Source organism: Antennarius striatus, chromosome 22 (assembly GCF_040054535.1).
Source record: "Antennarius striatus isolate MH-2024 chromosome 22, ASM4005453v1, whole genome shotgun sequence".
In the NCBI taxonomy this organism is placed as follows: domain Eukaryota; kingdom Metazoa; phylum Chordata; class Actinopteri; order Lophiiformes; family Antennariidae; genus Antennarius; species Antennarius striatus.
The window spans coordinates 13,111,313-13,130,886 of record NC_090797.1 but is presented as its reverse complement, the minus strand read 5'-3'; the positions used below and the strand labels follow the sequence as shown (position 1 = coordinate 13,130,886).

At 40.5% G+C, this 19,574-nt stretch overlaps 2 protein-coding genes across 3 annotated transcripts; one reads left to right on the top strand and one right to left on the bottom strand.

The window, feature by feature from the left end:
• The first annotated feature begins 1,117 nt into the window (after positions 1–1,117).
• Positions 1,118–4,453, top strand: nfyba (nuclear transcription factor Y, beta a). 2 transcript variants are annotated; one of them, XM_068307426.1, is made up of 7 exons: positions 1,118–1,242; positions 2,752–2,845; positions 2,931–3,061; positions 3,146–3,343; positions 3,599–3,677; positions 3,761–3,840; positions 3,917–4,453. In XM_068307426.1, exons 2-7 carry the CDS (start codon positions 2,752–2,754, stop codon positions 3,947–3,949), a joined length of 615 nt encoding a protein of 204 aa, XP_068163527.1. In that variant the 5' UTR covers positions 1,118–1,242; the 3' UTR covers positions 3,950–4,453. The 2 variants fall into 2 exon arrangements, with proteins under 2 accessions (XP_068163527.1, XP_068163528.1); XM_068307427.1 differs by lacking the exon at positions 1,118–1,242 and adding an exon at positions 1,277–1,536.
• Position 4,454: 1 nt separating this feature from the next.
• LOC137589579 (histidine ammonia-lyase-like) lies at positions 4,455–16,226 on the bottom strand. The gene is made up of 20 exons (XM_068307425.1): positions 16,112–16,226; positions 15,984–16,026; positions 14,558–14,585; positions 14,382–14,456; positions 14,232–14,304; positions 14,089–14,155; positions 13,977–14,014; positions 12,218–12,343; positions 11,934–12,073; positions 11,271–11,318; positions 10,040–10,187; positions 9,346–9,441; positions 9,112–9,164; positions 8,880–8,960; positions 8,484–8,549; positions 7,165–7,330; positions 6,130–6,264; positions 5,943–6,051; positions 5,422–5,491; positions 4,455–5,312 (listed from the first exon to the last, which is right to left on the bottom strand). The coding sequence occupies exons 1-20, from the start codon at positions 16,218–16,220 to the stop codon at positions 5,256–5,258; spliced, it is 1,728 nt and encodes a 575-aa protein (XP_068163526.1). The 5' UTR covers positions 16,221–16,226; the 3' UTR covers positions 4,455–5,255.
• Between the last annotated feature and the right edge of the window lie 3,348 nt (positions 16,227–19,574).

Below are 19,574 nucleotides of genomic sequence, written 5' to 3'. Positions count from 1 at the left end.
GCAGTGCAGTGGTGTCGCCATGGATTTGATTTCCATTCACAGCAACACGCCGTATGTCAACCCCCAACTCCTCACATCACTCCTGTTGCCTCTCTCTCTCTCTCTCTCTCTCTCTCTCTCTCTCTCTCTCTCTCTCTCTCTCTCTCTCTCTCTATATATATATATATATATATATATATATATATATATATATATATATATATATATATATATATATATATATATATATATACACACCACCCTATATATATACAACCCTACAAGGGTGAGAGGGACATTTCTTTTAATACACACACACACACACACACACACACACACACACACACACACACACACACACACACACATATATATATATATATATATATATATATATATATATATATATATATATATATATATACGCACACACACACACACAATCCCTATCCACAACAGAATTTAATGTAAATAACTTTTTTAGCCATTCCACTAACAAACAAATGCAATTGTGATGTTCTTGATGGAGGCATAAGACGTATCAGTATTGTGGTGTGTCGTTTAATCCAGGTAAAAACATGACATTCCGGTCTAACTCACTTATGATAAATAAATAAATTAATAAGCACACTGAAAATCCGCAGCTACACGGACGCGGCTGTCTGCTGACGTGGGAATCTCCTTTTCACGGCAATGTGGTGACATCTTGTGGAGAGACATCACATATTAGGAACTTCTGTGTTTTATAACACGGCGAAGGAACAAGACTGCGTTCATCGGTTATCCCCCATAATCAATCTGATAAGTAAATATTGATGAATTGTGATTCTGGTAGGAAAGTGCAGATATGTAATGTGTGGTGCTTGAATGACGGTGGCGACATTTAACACAACTTCTCATGGGAATGTATGGAGAGAAAGAAGAAAGGGCTGGTTCGACAACATGCATTCTTTCACTTCTGTTAATGACAACAATAATTTGTTATCCCTCTTTCTAGAATACAATATCTGTTGTCATCAAGATCATCAAGCTAATATGTCCTGACATTTAAGATACTTCAAGTCAGTGTTTAGGATTCAGTCACTTGAGACTGAAAGCGCAGTTTCAGACGCTCCCGAGAGGCCATGAACGCAGCACGGCCCCCTACCGGCCGGATACGGGAGTGCAGCCGCGGCCCCGCGCTGGGACTGGTCCTTTCGCAGCCATTTTCTGTCCAACCAAACAGCCGTCTCAGGAAGGTAACCAACCAGGGCTTCATTGCAGGTTTGTTCTTGGCTCCGGCCAATGATTGCTAACCGATTTCTCGTTAGCTCGAATGGAAATGTCCGTCTCTGTCTGATTTTTTATTTGTTGTCGGAGTGAATGAGTGCTGCTCATCAGGAAGTATCCAGCGGGCGAAAGTTTAAAAACGACTATTTAATGTTTCTGCTCCGGCCATGTCTCGCTCCGTCCTGTGCGACAAAGAACAGGCCGACGTAGCGTCTGCAGGCGCGGGCTCCGAAGGATTTACCATTTACTCAAGAGACAAAATATACCTGAATATGTTAAATACAACAGGTAATATCCCAATGAACGTCCTCTTTCTCTATGTCAGGCTCCTCGTCGTTCGTTTTACTTTTAATGAGTGAAGTAGCAGCTAGCTCCTTTGTAGGTTAACACTAGCTAACGTCAGTTAGCATCAGATGGCTGAACCCATTAATTTATTTAGCATGTGGCTAACGTGAAGCTGCATTAACTTTGGTTTCACCGCCGCTCAGCTAGCGTGAATGTTTCCTATTTCACATTTGGGCGCTAGCCGCGGTGACACAGCTAACTATGCTGAATGGAGTGCTCCGTCTTCAGGCGCAAACACTCGGTTTAAATTTTGAGAGGGAACCGGTGCGACACGGGTGTCCGTTTCTGAGCACCCTTATAAAAGCTAGGTGGTTACCGCCTTTAAAATTAAACCAGGGTCAAGGGTCATTATGTAAAATAATGTTTGACACAAAAACCAGAGCTGTGTTCGGCTAGGTGGGCTAACCAGCTGCTGAAGCTAACGGCTAACAGCTAGCGGCTGTGACGCGGGACGAACTAGAGATCAGCTGTTCAGGTGAGGTCAGTCCCGATGAGGAAAATATGTTTGTTTATGGCCATCACCATGACAACGGAGACATTCTATAAGTAATAAAGAAGACAAATTCAACCTCTTACATTTTTTTCTGTATTAAAATAGACTCTTTTAATCCCTTCTAGTTAGGGGTTAATATGTATGTCACAACTGTGAAAAGAGTCGTTTCATTAAGTTGTGTTAAAAATAATTATCAACGTCAATAGTGAAATGTACAAATTTATTATTTACTTCTGGCAAAGAAAATGCAACAAATCCCCAAATGTAAATTGGTTCAGTTTAGGGATCGTGATTAGAATAAAGTAGATGTATTCAAGAGTTTTCCCAAATGGCAACAGTGAAGGATTATGATCCACAGCATCATTTTCTCTGGAAAAGCAGTCACCGGTAAATTATGACAACTTTTGTAACATCATAATATAGAGGTGGAGGCAAAATATTCCCCCCTATGGAATATTGGCTTTTTGTTCCTAAAATAAACTCTTTTGGCTTGTCCGGTTAGTGGTGTCCTCAGCATGTTGGTCATTTTCCATTTTAGATATTTTTATGTTTTGTTTTGTTTTTACACCAAATGGCCTTCCTGCTGCAAACCTCTGTGTTTATCCGGGCTATTATTCTTTGTTTCGTTTCCATATCTTCTGCTGATTTATTGAAATGTTTTGCAGATGGACGGAGACAGCTCGACCACCGACGCCTCTCAGCTGGGGATCACTGGAGAGTACATGGCATCCGGTCATTACGTCCTCCAGTCTCAGGATGGTAAGGAGACGCAAAAGTTCAGCCGGTTAAAAGTGAGCAGCTGAGGTGACAAAAAGCTAAAGGTATGAATGTTGGCTTTTTGCAGATGATGCAGAGGAGAGTCTGAATGACCACGATGATGGTGGCATCAAAGAGAACTTCAGGGAGCAGGACATTTACCTTCCCATCGCCAACGTGGCTCGAATCATGAAGAACGCCGTTCCCCAGACTGGAAAGGTCATTAACTGATTACATTTATTTAAAAAATCTATATATTTTTTTGTTTGTTTAGATGATGATCTGTAGTTTATGTCTTCACAGATTGCAAAGGATGCCAAGGAGTGTGTACAGGAGTGTGTGAGCGAGTTCATCAGCTTCATCACTTCGGAGGCGAGCGAACGCTGCCACCAGGAGAAGAGGAAGACCATCAACGGGGAGGACATCCTGTTCGCCATGTCCACGCTGGGCTTCGACATGTACGTGGAGCCGCTGAAGCTCTACCTGCAGAAATTTCGAGAGGTGAGATGTGAACTAAAACCCTGGTTTGTATCTCTGCTTTGGGGGCGATAACTGCTCTAGACTGTCAAAGGATTGTTCAGATCACACAGGTTTGATCAGTTTAGTGACTATAGAAAACTGCATGTTTAAAGAGGAGCTGATATCTGTTGTGATTAAAAACAGTCTGAACCTGTGCTGGTTTTAATTTCTGCTCCAAACTTACTATTTCAGTTTCAATATGTGTTATATTATCTTCTTCTGTGGTGATTTTTCCAGGCCATGAAGGGGGAGAAAGGAATCCCGGGGATAGCAGCTGGAGAAAGCTTGGGGGAGGAACTCACAGACGACAGCTTCAGTAAGCTGACACGTTTAGATTCCGTCCTCTCATTGTATGGATGTCCGTTTGATCTCATTAACATAAAACTCCTCGTTCATCAGCGAATCCTCTTCCAGCTGGGATTATTACAGCGGACGGTCAGCAGCAGAACGTCATGGTGTACACCACCTCGTATCAACAGGTAAGCGACACCCGGAGGCTGGCGAGGAAGGCATGAGCACCGTCGTCTCCAACTAAATAACGCGTTTGCTTTGCAGATTCCCACCGTACAGCAGATCCAGTTTTCATGACGAGGTCCAACCCTCAGCGGCTCCTTACCCAGCCCAGGCTCTCCGGATAACCAGTTACCCCCTTCCACGGGGGTCGAGGTTGTCAGATGGACGAGGAAGAGGAGGAGGAGAGGCATCTGCAGAAACCCCCGTGTACAGAGAAACCCCCCCACCTGTTGAGTAGAAAGTGTAGTTTCTAGATGTGAGGTACCAAAGGTTGTGGAGCGCATCCAAACCCGCTGGGAACGTGAGGCTTCGTTTTAAAGGCTAGTCTTACTCTGTTAAATAGTGGTTGAGTTTTTGTACATCCCGTGATAATGTTGTTTGCTTTTATGTTTTGTTTTGTTTTTCTGTTGGGGCTGGTGAATAGAGGGAGGGGTTGTACCGGATGCTTCTCTTTGTTGGAACTAAGTCATGTTGATACGCTCACATCAGCTCATGACAGTTCTTTTGTAAGTACACACGTTTACCTTGTGCTTTAATGTTATGCTGATCCTTTGAATAAAAATTCAAAAGTTGTGTTTACGATGTCGATTTTATTCTTTGCATAAAATAATTTCTTGAGTGGAGCTTCAGGGAACAGTTGATTAACAAAAATAATCATTACTCGTCCACATGCTGATTGTCAATCTGATGCTTACATACAGTAAATGTCAGACACGAAAGAAAAATAAGAGGATTTCCTGGAAAACTAAAATGTGTTTTTTAAATACCAAGATGCCCACAACAGTTTATAGTGTCTCTGATTTTTTATATATATAGTATATATAGTAAATAATTTGCAAAAAGTGAAGGAGAGCAAAAAATACTTTTAGTGACTGGAAGTTCAGCATTCATGTTGATGAAGAGAGATGCTGAGACTTGTATTTATGACAATCTGGATTCAGACGTTTTTCATTCCAGTTTGTTAAAAGTATTAAAATACTGATGGAATTCTATCTCCTGCTCTGGTCCAGGAAAAAAGGAGAAAGTAATTTCCCCACAAGATAATAAACGGTATGTTCTTGAATGTTATCAGGCTATTAAAATGAAAACACTAACAACACAGGAAACTAGTACAGTGTATAAAACTGTCCAAAAAAAAAAGTTCTGCATTAAAAGTTGTAGTTAAAATATGGGATAAAATAAAATTACATCAAAACACATAATATTGAATATATATTCAATATTATGTTTAATGTTCATCACTTTGCATGTTGTAAAGTTAAGGAGTTGCACCCAACTCTTTGTGACGTTCATCTACTGCTGTTCTAAATGTTTCTTCTGATTGATTCTGAATCATTGATTATTTATCGGCCAGTCCCGAATGCGTGGGATCTGTATGCACTCATTTCTGCATCTTCTTCCTGTAGTGGTCCATGTACGGTTGAACGGCCTCCCATACCTAAATGCACACACACACACACACACACACACACACACGCCATCAGGTCACCACAGAACGACATCATCACACACCTCCTGTAAAAGTCAAGTGGGACAAGTGGACTGGCCTTCTGTCCTCTGACGAGTGTGTGAGCAGCCTCTATGTCAGGACTCATGACGCGGTCTTTGTCCCACGGCCTGAGGGACACAAAGACAATGAGGACCCGTCATGTTACTGGATCATAACTATCAGCATCAGATGTAAGGAAATCAATGCATTCACCAACAACGTCGCTGTTTAAAGGAGAGATTCTCGTGTGTATGTTCCCCCACTCCCAGAAACACTACAGGCTGGACCGCAACATACATGTGAAGTCATATACAAACATCCACATACTCACATGTACACATAAATAAAAACAATCATTACTTTTTGATGTGTAGAATTATGCACATTTTCATCTAGTGCAGTAAACATTAAAAAAAAATGAAGATGAGAAATGTAGGAGTGAAAAATGAAGAAGAGCAACAACAGAATCCCTCCATGATGGTCTGGCATCAATCAAAGGCATGGTGAGGTACAAGCCCCTCCTGTGTGTGTGTGTGTGCGTGCGTGTGTGTGAGACATTGTCACCATGCTGGTTCTCACCTGACCACGGAGCGCAGCAGCTCGTACACCTTCTCCAGAGGAGCTGTGGTCTTCAGTGGACGCAGGAACTCCAGAGCCTGTCCGGCAGCCAGCAGCTCGATGGCGAGCACTGCACGACAGAGATGGGTTAATCTGACGCAGGCGGGGGGTGTGTAGTGTTCACCTGTGAGTGGAAGAGGCGTATCACCTTGCTCCACATGCTCCACCACTCTCAAGGCTTTGCGAGCCGCCCATCCACCCATAGACACGTGGTCCTCTGTAGCCCCACTGGTGGACAGAGAGTCCACGGAGGAAGGGTGACACAGAGCCTTACTCTCTGACACTGTGGAGACAGAGTCAGAATGCAGGAAATTATAGTGTAAAATGTGCCGAGTGACTAACATGAGTCTGGACTGGCTTGCTATTATTTGTATTCCAGCTAACTTTGTAATTAGAGTCTGAACACACATGGACAACTAGGGGGCAGCAGGAGAGCACACTGCTCTGTTAAGAAAATGTAATAATCCTGCCATGGAGACACCATGAGGAAGTGTTTTCCGCCTCTGATTGGCCTGGCATGACCGTGATGTTTCCTATATTACTTGATGGAGGGGCAGCACAAGAATTTTCCCAAATGCAAGACATCTTCTGGATGAACCCAGAGGTAAGGAACGGGCCAAGGAAGGAACCATTCCATTCTAGTCTGATGTTACTGAGAATTCTTAAACATTGTGGCGGGATTATAATCTTAAATTCATAGAAAATTTCAACAATAATTGGACAAAAATGACACAATAACTTCAGGTCACCATTAGAACTGGAGAGCTGGAGATCCAGAATACTGAAATTCATAGGGATCACAGAAAATCCTCTAATGTGAGATGATAATAATAGAATAATAATGGTACAGACTGAACAGGGATCAGATTAGAGCTAAACCTATGCTGATTCTATTTTCATTCTGAGGGTCGGGACTACAGTATTGTTTTTATGCACAATGAAACAACATAACCAAGCTCCTCGGTGGAGGTCCGTGGTCACTGAGTGATCTCTAAAAATGTCTAGAAAATGATTCAATGAAATTATAAAATGTACAATATTATATAAATGGTCAGGCATCAACATTGTCTGAATCTCAAATTACCCCATTAAAGTAAGTAAATAAACAAAATAAAGCATATGTCATTTAACTTGTTTTGCATGCGTGACAATAGAAATGTCTCCCAGACGTACACAGACGTACCTAAGGCAGCCGCAGTGCAGTGAGCGATCATGAAGCCAGAGTTCAAGCCTCCATCCTGGACGAGGAACGCTGGCAGGCCACTAATGGTCGGGTTCACCATCCGTTCAATTCGCCTCTCGCTGATGTTGGCCAGCTCGTGCACGCCTATGGCCAGGTAGTCCAGGACCTGAAACAGCACGGTCATACCTAATGCTCAATCCAGAACGTTTACGGAAAACAAGAGAAGATGGTTTTTATAAAGTACTGGTAAGTACAGGTAGTCCTCAGCATACGAACATTTGACTTACAAACATCTGGAGTTACAAACAAATGCACGCCGCAATAACCGACTATTGTACTGTAGTTCCCCTTTCTGCCAAACCCCCGCCGGGGATGAGAGCATTTCGAAGACTCGTCTCTTCTCTTGCTGTTGTTTGTTGTTGTCTCTTGTTCTTGCACGTTGTCGTCTTAGTGAACATCTTAGCGTGTCAGGCTTCATAATAATAATCTACTTCTTATAATCTATAAGCAGTAGTACTTCTTATTATGGATGATAAAGCAAAGGTGGTGATGATAGTGGTACTGGTGACCATTACTGTTGACAACTCTGATTCTCACCAACAATAATAAGTTCCTTGAAGTGTATTCTTCTCCTTCTCCTTAAGGATTTAATTATAAGGAGCAAACATTTACTATAAAATAAAATTGTGTGATGCTTAACAGTAGCTGTTGGAATTATACATGCTTATTTTAATATGATTACAGTATATGTTTTTTTATTCCTATCTATTGCGGAGTAACATGACATGTGCTTGTTACAGTTTTCTAGTGATTCTAAGAGTCCAATATTTGTGCTGGACAGACAGAAATTCAAGAAGTAAACTTGATTTTTATTTTTCTGTGTATTCTTTTTAAATAGTGTATAAGCAAGAATGACTTAACATGAAACAACTTGTGCCCTGTATTTTATTCTATTATGTGTTGCTTTTATGTCCTCAAATTGTTTCTGGTAAGTCTTACGGAATAGTACTTTCGTATTTAGAGTGTTAATAACATGACGTAACCTTAACAGTAATTATAGATTGAAATTTGATAAATAACTTACGAACAATTAAGTTTCCGAACAACCTCTCGGAACCAATTGTGTTCGCATGTTGAGGACTACCTGTAATGAACTTTTCTATTGTTTTTGTTTTATGAGATCAAAGTTGGTTTCCTGCCAAAGCAACAAGCAGAGCATGAAAAATCAGCCGGCAGACATGATTTATAGCTTTTCGCTGCAGACTCTAGTTCACAGATATGAGAGGAGAAATTACATAAATCTAAGAATATGATATTACCTTTGCAGGATACTCCCCGTGGAAATTCCCACCAGATAGAATCAACCCAGTTTCTGGAAATACCAACTGGACATATGCTAAAGGATCATAAAGCATGTTCTTTTTCCCCCCAAAAGTATTATCACCCTGTGGTCACACGTGGAATTAATTCCTTTCATTCATCTAGTCTTTCATTTTCTGTTTTGACTTTCGGACAAATCACTAGTTCATAGAGGGGTAATGCCAACATCTGAAATATCGGGTCTTATATTTGTCACTTGGAATCCTAAAGTACTGAGTTTACAAAAACATATGGCAGAGAAAATATGCAAATAAGCTCATCTGAGAGGCTTCAAATCTACAAACTACTTTTTTCCTTTCAAAAAGGATGTGATAAACACGATGTCTGAAGGATACTGGGTTGTCCGTGGCACTGTTCAGCTCAGTGGAAATCACATTATGGACAAAGGCAATTGTGTCATTCACTACTCCATGAACCTGCAACAACCAGAGAAGTAGGCAACAAGAAAACATGGCTGCTTTGAGTTCGGGTGGAAATTCGGTTTGTTTGTCTTTTTCTGCAATGTGTTTGAAGAGCTAAAATGAAAGTCTGAACCCATCCAATGTGAATCATAATCACACAGCGTACCTGGGGGATACACCGCAGACTGTAGGCATCCTGGATCGATTTTCCATGACTCTCTTCAGGAAATGAGAGGGACAACGTTGTCAAATTACATGTTAAAGCGAAACAATTAACACAACATAAGGAAAATCACTTTTAAAATATGTGTCAGTGTGTGTGTGTGTGTGTGTGTGTGTGTGTGTGTGTGCTATCAACACTGGCTACTAGAGCAGGTCAGTATTTTCCTGTAGATTCCACCTGAGATCTGAGACGGGAAGACATGGGAGTCCAGCAGAGAGCGAAGCCTCTCAGCCACTGCTACCTGACCGGGGTGAGGCCTCACTGCATGGATAGCTGCAACACAGCAAGTAATGACAGTCACAGCAGGAAGCGCATTGATAATGACTAATGTATCAAAATGTCTTCTGTGCACACAGTCCATTGTATGGTCTACATACACATGAATAGGGAGAACTGCATAGTCTAAAACTGTATCCTGTATCCTTATGTATCGTCATACTGACTGGGTGGTTCATCCTCTTTCAAGAAGTGACAGTGGATCGCTCGCAGACTGGATTCATGTCATATGAGCTGATGAGTTCTCTTTATATTTTAGAATACCTTCCTCTCTCCTCCCCTGTTTGACTGTAAAACTCCACAGAAGTGTTGCAGACAAAGAAACATCTCCAGTAGAAGATAATGACTTGTGGTTCTATACAGGTCAATCCCAGCTGATCAAATCAGACTAGTTTTTGTCAGGCATGATCTCTTCCACGAGGACTAGAGGCGGAACATAAGGAGACCTGAACAGCCATAGTAAACGGCAGTGGTAAATCAATATGGGAGTAGCAGAAACTGTTCCACGTGGCTTATGGCAGGAAATCGAAAGAACAGATAGATTCTTGACGGATGGGAAGTCTAGCTAGCAATCAGAGAAGAGATTCATAGGTACCGCTGTGGAAGGCCTTGGTGGTGCCTTTCAGGACCTCCAGAGTCAAGGCTGCGATGATGTCAGCTTGTTTAGCCACACAGAGCGCTCTCTCCACAGCCTCCACACCCAGAGATGAAATCATCTGAGTCCCGTTGATCAGAGCAACTCCCTGTTCAACAACCATAAGGATCAGAATAGTCTGTACTCACCGAAACTAATACCTATAGATGTGATCACGTGATTGAGGCATCTGTTCTTAAATTGCGATCTTGCACTCATCAAAATCACTGAGCATTATATCATGGTGCAAAACGGAGCAACACAAGTTGTGACACAATTACACAGCTTGTGGATGAGTTAATGGTTTGCACAACATAGCTCAAATCTGAAGGTCATTTTTAAGTGAGGTAAGGTCTGGTCAGGCTGGGACTCTAACATTCATTCACGTTCACTTCATTTACAAGAGACTTGGTGTTGTGATTAAATGTGTTTTCTGTTAAGCATTTATATACTGTAATAGTTAACAGTATATTTATTCTAGCGGGAAACCATGGAAATTCCACGATAAAACAATAATGTCAGACTTCTTTTGGTTTCGTTTTTTTCTTCGATGTGACAAGACAACAAACCGCTGTGTCCAACTAAGCCGTAACAGCTCCTTGTGTGTGGGACGGACGAACGCGAAGACGCAGGCCGCTTCGGCATTACAGCCCAGCCATCCGGGAAGAAGCCGGCTTCGTGAGTTCGGTCCTAGTGAATAAAGCATCGGGGTTCCTCACCCAACAAAGTGAGGTCCGTCACAATCAAAGAATATAAACCGCTATGTTTGAAGAAGCCAAAAGGGCTCCATAAATTGAGAGACATGGACAAAAGTGAAGACCGGAGCTAACTCGGCTAGTGGCCCCAACTTTAATTAAATATACAAATGCAACAAGCAGCCATGTGTTCAGTTCAGGACAGCAAATGCTCGGCCCACATGGACATCCTTGTGAGTCAGTTTGCAGTCCTGAGCCTCACCTTGCAGCATGCAGCAGGGGCGTCAGTCACCTCAGGGGATATTTTGTGTTTGTCTGGGGGTTTGCTGTTAATCACTTATAGGGCGAGTGACTATTTTTAGTAACTGGATTTTCTACGTGACATTGAAATTTTTTGGAAAATGTCACAACAAAAATGTTTTATGTCCTCCAATAATTTTTGAATTTCAAAGTATTTCAATGAGTTCCCTACAAAGGGCTACTAAGAAAGCAAGTACCTCCTTTGGTTTCAGCACTAGAGGTTTGAGGCCATGGCTTTCCAGAACCTGTAAAAACAACATGAACATAATCAATCGCTGAAAAGAGATTTCTATATGAGCAATGGCTTGTTAGTGGCTGATGAAATATTGCTTTATTGTGTGAGGTCAGCAAGCAAAACAACAGTTTTCAAAGGGAGGTACGTGGGCCCCTGTAGTTGGTGAGAGGTTTCTGGATGGCCCCAAGCAAAGTAGGGAATATTTTATCCTTCATACAGTTCTGAAAACATGAATTGTCATTATACATTCTCAGACAGTAGTGCACTAATTTGTGTTAGTTTTGAGGTCATGGAAAATATTTGGTTATTTGAATTCTTTTTCTGCTTATTGTTATATTGCTCATTTCTAATATTAGTCTGTTGTGATAGTGTTGAGGTCTATCTCTAGCAGTACCAGCAGCAAGGCACGGATTGAAAAAGTTCTGTATATTTTTTATAAATATCTTAGTCCTATTACACTGACAACCTTTATTTATCATTACATACATTCAGAATACACATTAACTTAGTGACAGATGTGTAAGCAGCACTAGATTGTAAATTTACCAGACTTCAGAATTACTCATCACAGATCCATAATGATTTATCAAGAAGACCAAAGGTCATAACTTTTGGAAAAACTCACAGCCTTGGCATCACCCCAGCCCGTCTGTGGTGACCACATCCTGCCCTCCCCCATCAGGCCCAGAGCGAAGTGTGCAAGAGGGGCCAAGTCTCCACTCGCTCCTAAGGTACCCTTCTCTGGTACCCAGGACACACAGGATGCTGGCACACACAAGTTATAGAACCACTTATATTGTTATGTATATGATGTAGATGCTATATACTGTAGTTTCTCCTTGGAAATTCTATATATACAGGCCTGTTACCTGAAGAAGAATACAATAGCATACAAAAATGCCTCTTTACCATTGAATGCCTTGATCATTGAATCCAACGTCTCCATGGAAACACCACTGCAGCCTTTAGCAAGAACGTTGATCCTCAAAGCCAACAAACGGCGTGTTTGTTCGATACTCAGTGGGGCACCAACCCCTTTACACACACACGCGCGCGCGCACACACACACACACACACACACACACACACACACACACACACACACACACACACAATTACATGTTCTCTTACATGAACCTGTGAACTTTTTTCATTGTACCAATCAATCAACTTTTATTTCAAAGCACTTTAACAGACAGAGAACCGGACCCTCCAGATCAAGCATAAGCGACAGTGGCAGGGAAAAACTCCTTCATTGAGGAAGAAACTCCGGGCAGGACCCAGACTCTGGAGGACGGTCAGCCGCCTTGAGCGGTTGGATGGGAAAGGAAATATACTGTACTCGGGATAGAGACAGGGCAACAGAAACACAGACACAGAGAGAGCGGCAGATAGTCCAGATGAAGTGGGGGCTGGATTTTCAGACTTTCAGATTTCTTTTCTTCAGTAGTTCCCCCACCTATCAAGTAGCATATAGACAGCAGCAGTATCTTGCAAGCATGTGAAGGGTCAATGTAGTATTAGAAAGAACACTAAGAAAAAGAAACAACAGAAGCTCCTAAAGCGAGTAGTGCATCTTCCCTTAATGGGAGAGACAGAGGAAAATGCCCCCAGCAGTCTAGTCCTATAGCAGCTTATCTAAAAGAATGTATGTTGTTCTCAATTGTAAGAGGAAGGCTTTGAAAATTAATTTTGTATTGTCTTATAATATTTCCCAATGGTAACATATATACATTAAACAGTATTGGCCCCAGAACAGATCCATGAGGTACTCCACAGTTTTAAAAGGTCATTTGTAACTCTTAGCAGTGCAGTCTCTGTATTGTATTTAGTTCTAAAACCTGACTGAAAATCCTCTCACAAATGATTCTCCAACAAGTAGTCATTTAGCTGTTTGGAAACTCTTTCTCTAGAATCTTAGATAGGAATGGGTGATTGGACATTGGCCTGAAATTTGAGGGGAAGCTTACATCTACAGTAGGTTTGGCATTTTAAAGAGGGGCTTGATCACAGCCACTTTAAAAGATTATGGCACATAATGTACTTTTAATATAGAGTAGTGAGTGTTTCTACTTCCACAGAGAGCCTTCTTGAATGTTATGAAGCTATCTTTCATGACATAGGCTGCATAAGCTACATCAGTCTGTGGGAGCGTTGTTTAAGCTTGCAGGCTGAAGAATCAAACCATGGGACTGATCTTTCCTGTTTTTTATTGTTTATTTTAATGGATCTACGTCATCTACAGTTCTTTTTAGCATGTCTGTCGCACTATTTGTGTGATATTCAATATTTAGGCTAGTGCTAGAGTAAGGGTCAGGGGAACATTCTGACCCCATAGCTGAGGGAATTCTTCCTAAAGTTTTAAGTATGCAGTAATCCCTTGCGTATTTTTGCTTCAAGATGCCCGGATTCAGTACATCGCGGATTTTTAGTAGGAAGTTACGTGATACTGTACTCGCATGCTATTGGCTGACAGCATCCAGAAGGGCGCTGCATTTCGAGACTCACGGATTACAATTACAATAGATTACAATTGATTCAACAGAATCAATTAATTATTTGAGGAATATAACACATTTATTCTAGGATTCTCAAATGTGGTGTAGCTGGACCCAGGTTAAGGGTTTGAATGCATGTTTAACATTTTTACATAATTGTGTGAATTTACCAGCACAATGGGAGCGAATCACATTTTTCTGAAGATACCTGTTGGTAGAGAAAAGTGCAGTTTTTAAAAGGTTCATGAATATTTATGGGGCTTAATCATAAAGCTTACTTACGCTAGTTGTTCTCTTGGTATGAGTGTGTGAGCAAACATTCCAATACCAGTGTTGACTCCATAAACAACTGCAGGGAAAAATAACACATTACATTACTTATCTGTATATTTCTGATTTGAAGAGAATAGGGATGAACACCACACCTTTGTCTTCTCTCATGAAGGTATTAATCAACTCTCTGCCTTTCAACACTTTCTCCTCTGCCTCTCGGGTTAACTTAAGGGAAACCACAGCATATGTCAGGATGACATCTTACTGGAACTTGGCTGTCACTGCAACATCATGTCTCTCACCTTAATCTTTAACAAACCTTCACCCAGGTTGACCAGATCAGCTGTTGTCATGCTGTTGCCATCAAGGGCGATGTACTGGTAAGAACAAGCCAACAAGGAGACATAGTTTTGAGGCAGACTGACTCCTTTCTAGTGGTTTTTAAATCAGAACGCGTAAATAACAGCAGTACACCCACCTCTTTAGGCTGTTGATAGGAGTTGTTCCTATTTGTAGCAGGTTAAGGATTTAAATTGACTCAATTAAAGACAAAGTCAACACATGTCAATGAATAATAGGGTACAAAACAAAAACAAAAAATCTTTTAGAAGCACATTTGTAAAGTTTACAAAATATTCCCAATAATTGAGTCATTGGGCTGACTAAACTGGTCCATGTGTAAATATTTCAACAACTGTTTGAAGGGATTACCTTGAAGCTGTGCTTCTACCCTATCCTAACAATCAATGTAAAGGTATTAATAAATGTGGAGTCACATTTATTCAATGACTTAATAAGCCATATCCAAACATTAGACTGTGGTGGAACTCTATCTGATATGTTACAGCTGTTGTACAGAGCGACTGACCTGTACCTGTCCCTTCGACCACGGGGCTGTAGCAGTTTGTTGGAGACGGAGCTCCGCTGTCTGTCCAGTGTGTTGACTGTTATCCATCATGGTTATCCATGATGGATAACAGTTTGTTCAGAGTCCTCCTCTCCACCACAATCTCCACAGTGTCCAGACTACGGCCAATCACAGAGCCAGCCTTCCTGATCAGCTTGTTGAGTCGCTGGCTCCAATGCTGCTCCCCCCAGCAGACCACAGCAAAGGAGATAACGATGGCCCAACAGACTGATAGAATATCTCCAACATCTCACTGCAAGTCACCTTGTATTCTAACTTTAGCAATTGTGTCAGACTATTGTGAGTATCTACCTAAGCAAACCTCTATTCATTGAAGAGTGACTTGTCACCGTTCACCCTGGTGATTGTCTATCTGATTGGAGAACACGGATGAACACACAAGCACACAACGGGTTTCAAAGTTACATCTGGCTTAGACTACACTCATACATGGCCATCAACTCATCATAGAATTGTTTTCCTGGCTTATGGTACCTACTACTATTTATGGTACCTGCTATTACTTATGGCACCTACATATGTGTGTGTGTGTGTATATATATATATATATATATATATATATATATATATATATATATATATATACTGTATATATACTGTATATATATACACTGTATGTATATATATATATATATATATATATATATATATATACACTGTATAGATAGATAGATAGATAGATAGATAGATAGATAGATAGACAGACAGACAGACAGACAGACAGACAGACAGACAGACAGACAGACAGACAGACAGACAGACAGACAGACAGACAGACAGACAGACAGACAGACAGACAGACAGACAGACAGACAGACAGATAGATAGATAGATAGATAGACACTTTCTAATATATCTATTAATTGCTTTAGAATACTGTTCAATGAACGAATTTTGGTGATTCAAATAACTGTACACACTTCCCAATAATGGGAGTGTGTCTACATAACCGACTCTAAAAGTTGTGTAAGGATACACTGCTGAAGTCAGTGGAGAGGGGTCAAAAATGGCATTTTCCTCTGCAAAGACGCCAAAACAAAAAAAGCATGACAAAACTTGCCTCTAGTCATCTGCACATTCAGCTACAAATCTGAAGACCCCTACCCAGCAGCTCCAAGCCGCCGTTTTCCAGAATATCCTCTGCCCTGTTGTCGGATTGGAGGAGTTGTCCGTCCTGGCACCTCTGCACGCTGAACTCCATGTTCATGTCCATGTCTTCTGTAATGGGAAAAGACAACTAGTGTCTCCTAGTTATACTTCGTGTGCCCTCTTCTGGCCTGGGCTGCTCAGAGCTGGTTTTCAAGGTTGGAGTCCAAGATTAATATTTGAGCTGTAATAACTAACGACAAAACAGCAAGCAAATAAGTTTCATCTTTGCTTTACCCAGCACAGTATCTGATAGAAAATGGGTTTGTTTTTTTGGGGGGTTTTTTAGATAAAGTGTACTCTGTGTGCTTGTTTGTTATATAAACTGCATCTTGCTTTTGTATGAAGATACTCTACAAAGTCAAGACAACACGCAAAAACAAATGTATGGCGATCTGAAGGGTTGGAAAGTAAGATGTTTCATAATGACTGGTTGAGCTGGTTCTGCTGGTCTGTTTTACATCAATTCAGTTTGACTAACAATATTAAGATTCAGATCATGAATCATTTATTTCATATGCAGACCCAGAAATTCTGTTTGTTACAGAAACCAGCATAGACCTGAAGCATCTAGACATTTTCATTTATTTATTTAGTTAATTTTCTTGTTTCCAGACATATTATTAGAACAGACTTCACCTTCATCACAAAAACAAAAAGGGCTAAAGGGTAGAAGCCATTTGGTTTGTAGAATTCCTGTCCCCAGAATCAACAACATTTAATTACAATATGTTATCAACCAAATTCATACATTAAATTTCACATTTACATTATTTTGGTACATTATGCAATTTCCTCCGGGATTAATAAAGTATCTATCTATCTATCTATCTACTGTTTTGAACCGTCCATTCAATCTCAATAGACGTGTGTGTTTGCAATCTTTATCATTTCTTAAAGTAACTTGGATGGATGGATGGATGGATGGATGGATGGATGGATGGATGGATGGATGGATGGATGGATGGATGGATAGATGGATAGATGGATAGATAGTTAGTTTTTATTTATCCCAAACTGGGAAATTTGTTCCAAAGTTTGTCACCAGTAAAACATAAAGAAAATGTATTTAGTGTAGTTCTTGCTTTTTTTTCTTTTTTTTTTGGACAAATGCTGCGGTTCCTCTCAGTTGCTAGTTGGATTCATAATTCAGAAGTTGCTCTAGTATATTTTGTGGTAAATTATAATTGGCTGCTCTATACAGTACATGAGTTGAAGAGTTTTATAGCTTATGATGTAATTTATTTTCAATAGTTTAGGTTTAATGAATAATTGATTTGTTTGAGCTCTGTAATGCGTATTGTATATAATTCTTATGGCTCATTTCTGGATCAAAAATAGGGGTTATAAACTGCTTGTACATGTGTTTCCCCACACCTCAGCGCAGTAGTTCAGATAAGGCAGGACTAATGCACAATAAATTATATACAGCACATTCTGATTTAATAGTTTTTGAGTTTTCCACAGTATGGACACACTTCTGACTAGTTTATTTTGCAATTGTTACAGTGGACAGCTCTACTATTGAATGCCCTGATCACTTGTTTAAGCATTGCTGCTGTATCCTGAAAACCAACAACATCATCACTCTCTTCATCCTCAATGGGGCAGTCATCCCTTCATGGACACACACACACACACACACACACACACACACACACACACACACACACACACACACACACACACACACACACACACACACACACACACAAATTGCAATTACTTAGATGACATTTTTTTGACAAAATAGTCAGAAAACGATTCACCAACTCTTTCTTGCCACTGTATATTATTCTCTCTCCTCCAGAATCTTCCTCCTTTACATATACTAATAAGCTTTGTGTATTTATAAGATTTCAATCTACTTTAAATATCACTCCGAAGTCAAAGGAAGTGTATAGTCTGTGAAACATTCACTTCCTGCCATTGCTTGCTTGTAATCTTGGTTAGTCCTTAACACTTGTCTATATTGTGCTAATTTTTGATAAGCCAAATACCTAAATGTAAATGTAATGTTAATGTAAAATGTGATTTCCTGTAAGGGGCCACACCTCAGGGAACTCGGGATGGAAGTGGTCTCCGTCAGGCCCCCGCCCATGTGTCTCATTTCCTCCTATAGAACATCAGAGATTGCCCCTCGCCTTCTTATGCGGGAAGCTGCTGTTGGCTGTTTCCTGAGCCACCCCTGACTCTGTAAATAACCGGCACAATGCGGTGTCTGCTTGTGGGCTCATGCATCGAATGATGGACGGACAAATAGACACACACTCACACTTAGCTGGATGTGCATCGATCTATTGTCAAGGAGCTACTCCCTTCAAAAAATAAACTCAGCCTCCTCCCTTTCCCTTTCCTCCTTTTCTGTAGGTGTACGAATGTGTCTGGTCTTCCTCCCCATGCACCCCGTCCCGTTTTCATTCTGGAGACTCTAAGACTATAAAATAAAATACAAAACTACATAGAAAGTCCAGAATCAAGTCGATTGACAAGAGATTGTTTCAATTTGATTCGATTAATTCGATTTAATTCCAGTCATTATAAGTCAATTCACGGCAGTTTCATGTATTTATGTAGCCCTAAATTCTGACATTTTATTCCATAGATGTCCAGATTTATTCTGGAGAGAGGGACAGGAAATACATCACCAATAAAACTTTAATAGAAACATTTTAAGGCAGTATTTAGTTGTTCTAATAATTATTACAATAACAACCCTACCAGCAATAACTATTATTTGGATTGGGGTCTAGGAGACAGGTTGTTGGTTTATTGGTTAGATTGGGGTCTAGGAGAAAGGTTTATAAAAAAAAACAGTAAATGTTTGAAGGTCAGTGGGAAAGAAACTGTCTAGATTCATATCCTACATGTTCTGGTCTTACAGCTGTGTCTAAATGTTCCGTGTTTGAAGGTAAGTTGACAGAGGTGATGAATTGTATCTCCAGTAAGTATAAGTTTGTAATTGAAAAATCCTATGGACACTTCTATACATTTTCTGGGGTAAGACAGAAACTATTTGAAGGTGAGTTTAATGATTTACTGCAAAATGATTTGGCAGAACGGTTGTGCTCAGTGAGTCCTTGTCTTTTAGATAAGAAAGCCAGTGGGGCAGATCGGTTTCTTTACAGGTTATAGAAGATTATAAATAGTGCCACGAAAGCTGATTCATGTCCATTCCCCAGAATAGAGAACCGTGTGGACCAAGTGGGGTAAGCTAAATTTGTCACAAAATTCACGCCCAGTGGTTTGTATAAGGTCATACCATACGAAACTGAGACACAGGCAAGGGTACAAAACAACACGTATAGACAAAATGATCTGGCCATTAGTTTGTGGAATGAGGTCATCTTTGTTTCCCCGGAAGTGGAATACAATTTCTTGTATTTGTTTGATTTGTAGTTTGAAATTATATTCCATGCAC

Excerpts from the sequence above, each read along its gene's own strand:
- LOC137589579 (XM_068307425.1), bottom strand. The coding sequence starts at position 16,220 with ATGGACATGAACATGGAGTTCAGCGTGCAGAGGTGCCAGGACGGACAA. Across the intron at positions 10,188-11,270 it reads TAGTGCTGAAACCAAAGGAG|GGAGTTGCTCTGATCAACGG; the intron begins GTACTTGCTTTC and ends GTTGTTGAACAG. Across the intron at positions 6,052-6,129 it reads GGTGGAGCATGTGGAGCAAG|TGCTCGCCATCGAGCTGCTG; the intron begins GTGATACGCCTC and ends TCTGTCGTGCAG.
- nfyba (XM_068307426.1), top strand. The coding sequence starts at position 2,752 with ATGGACGGAGACAGCTCGACCACCGACGCCTCTCAGCTGGGGATCACT. Across the intron at positions 3,062-3,145 it reads CCGTTCCCCAGACTGGAAAG|ATTGCAAAGGATGCCAAGGA; the intron begins GTCATTAACTGA and ends ATGTCTTCACAG. Across the intron at positions 3,841-3,916 it reads ACACCACCTCGTATCAACAG|ATTCCCACCGTACAGCAGAT; the intron begins GTAAGCGACACC and ends TTTGCTTTGCAG.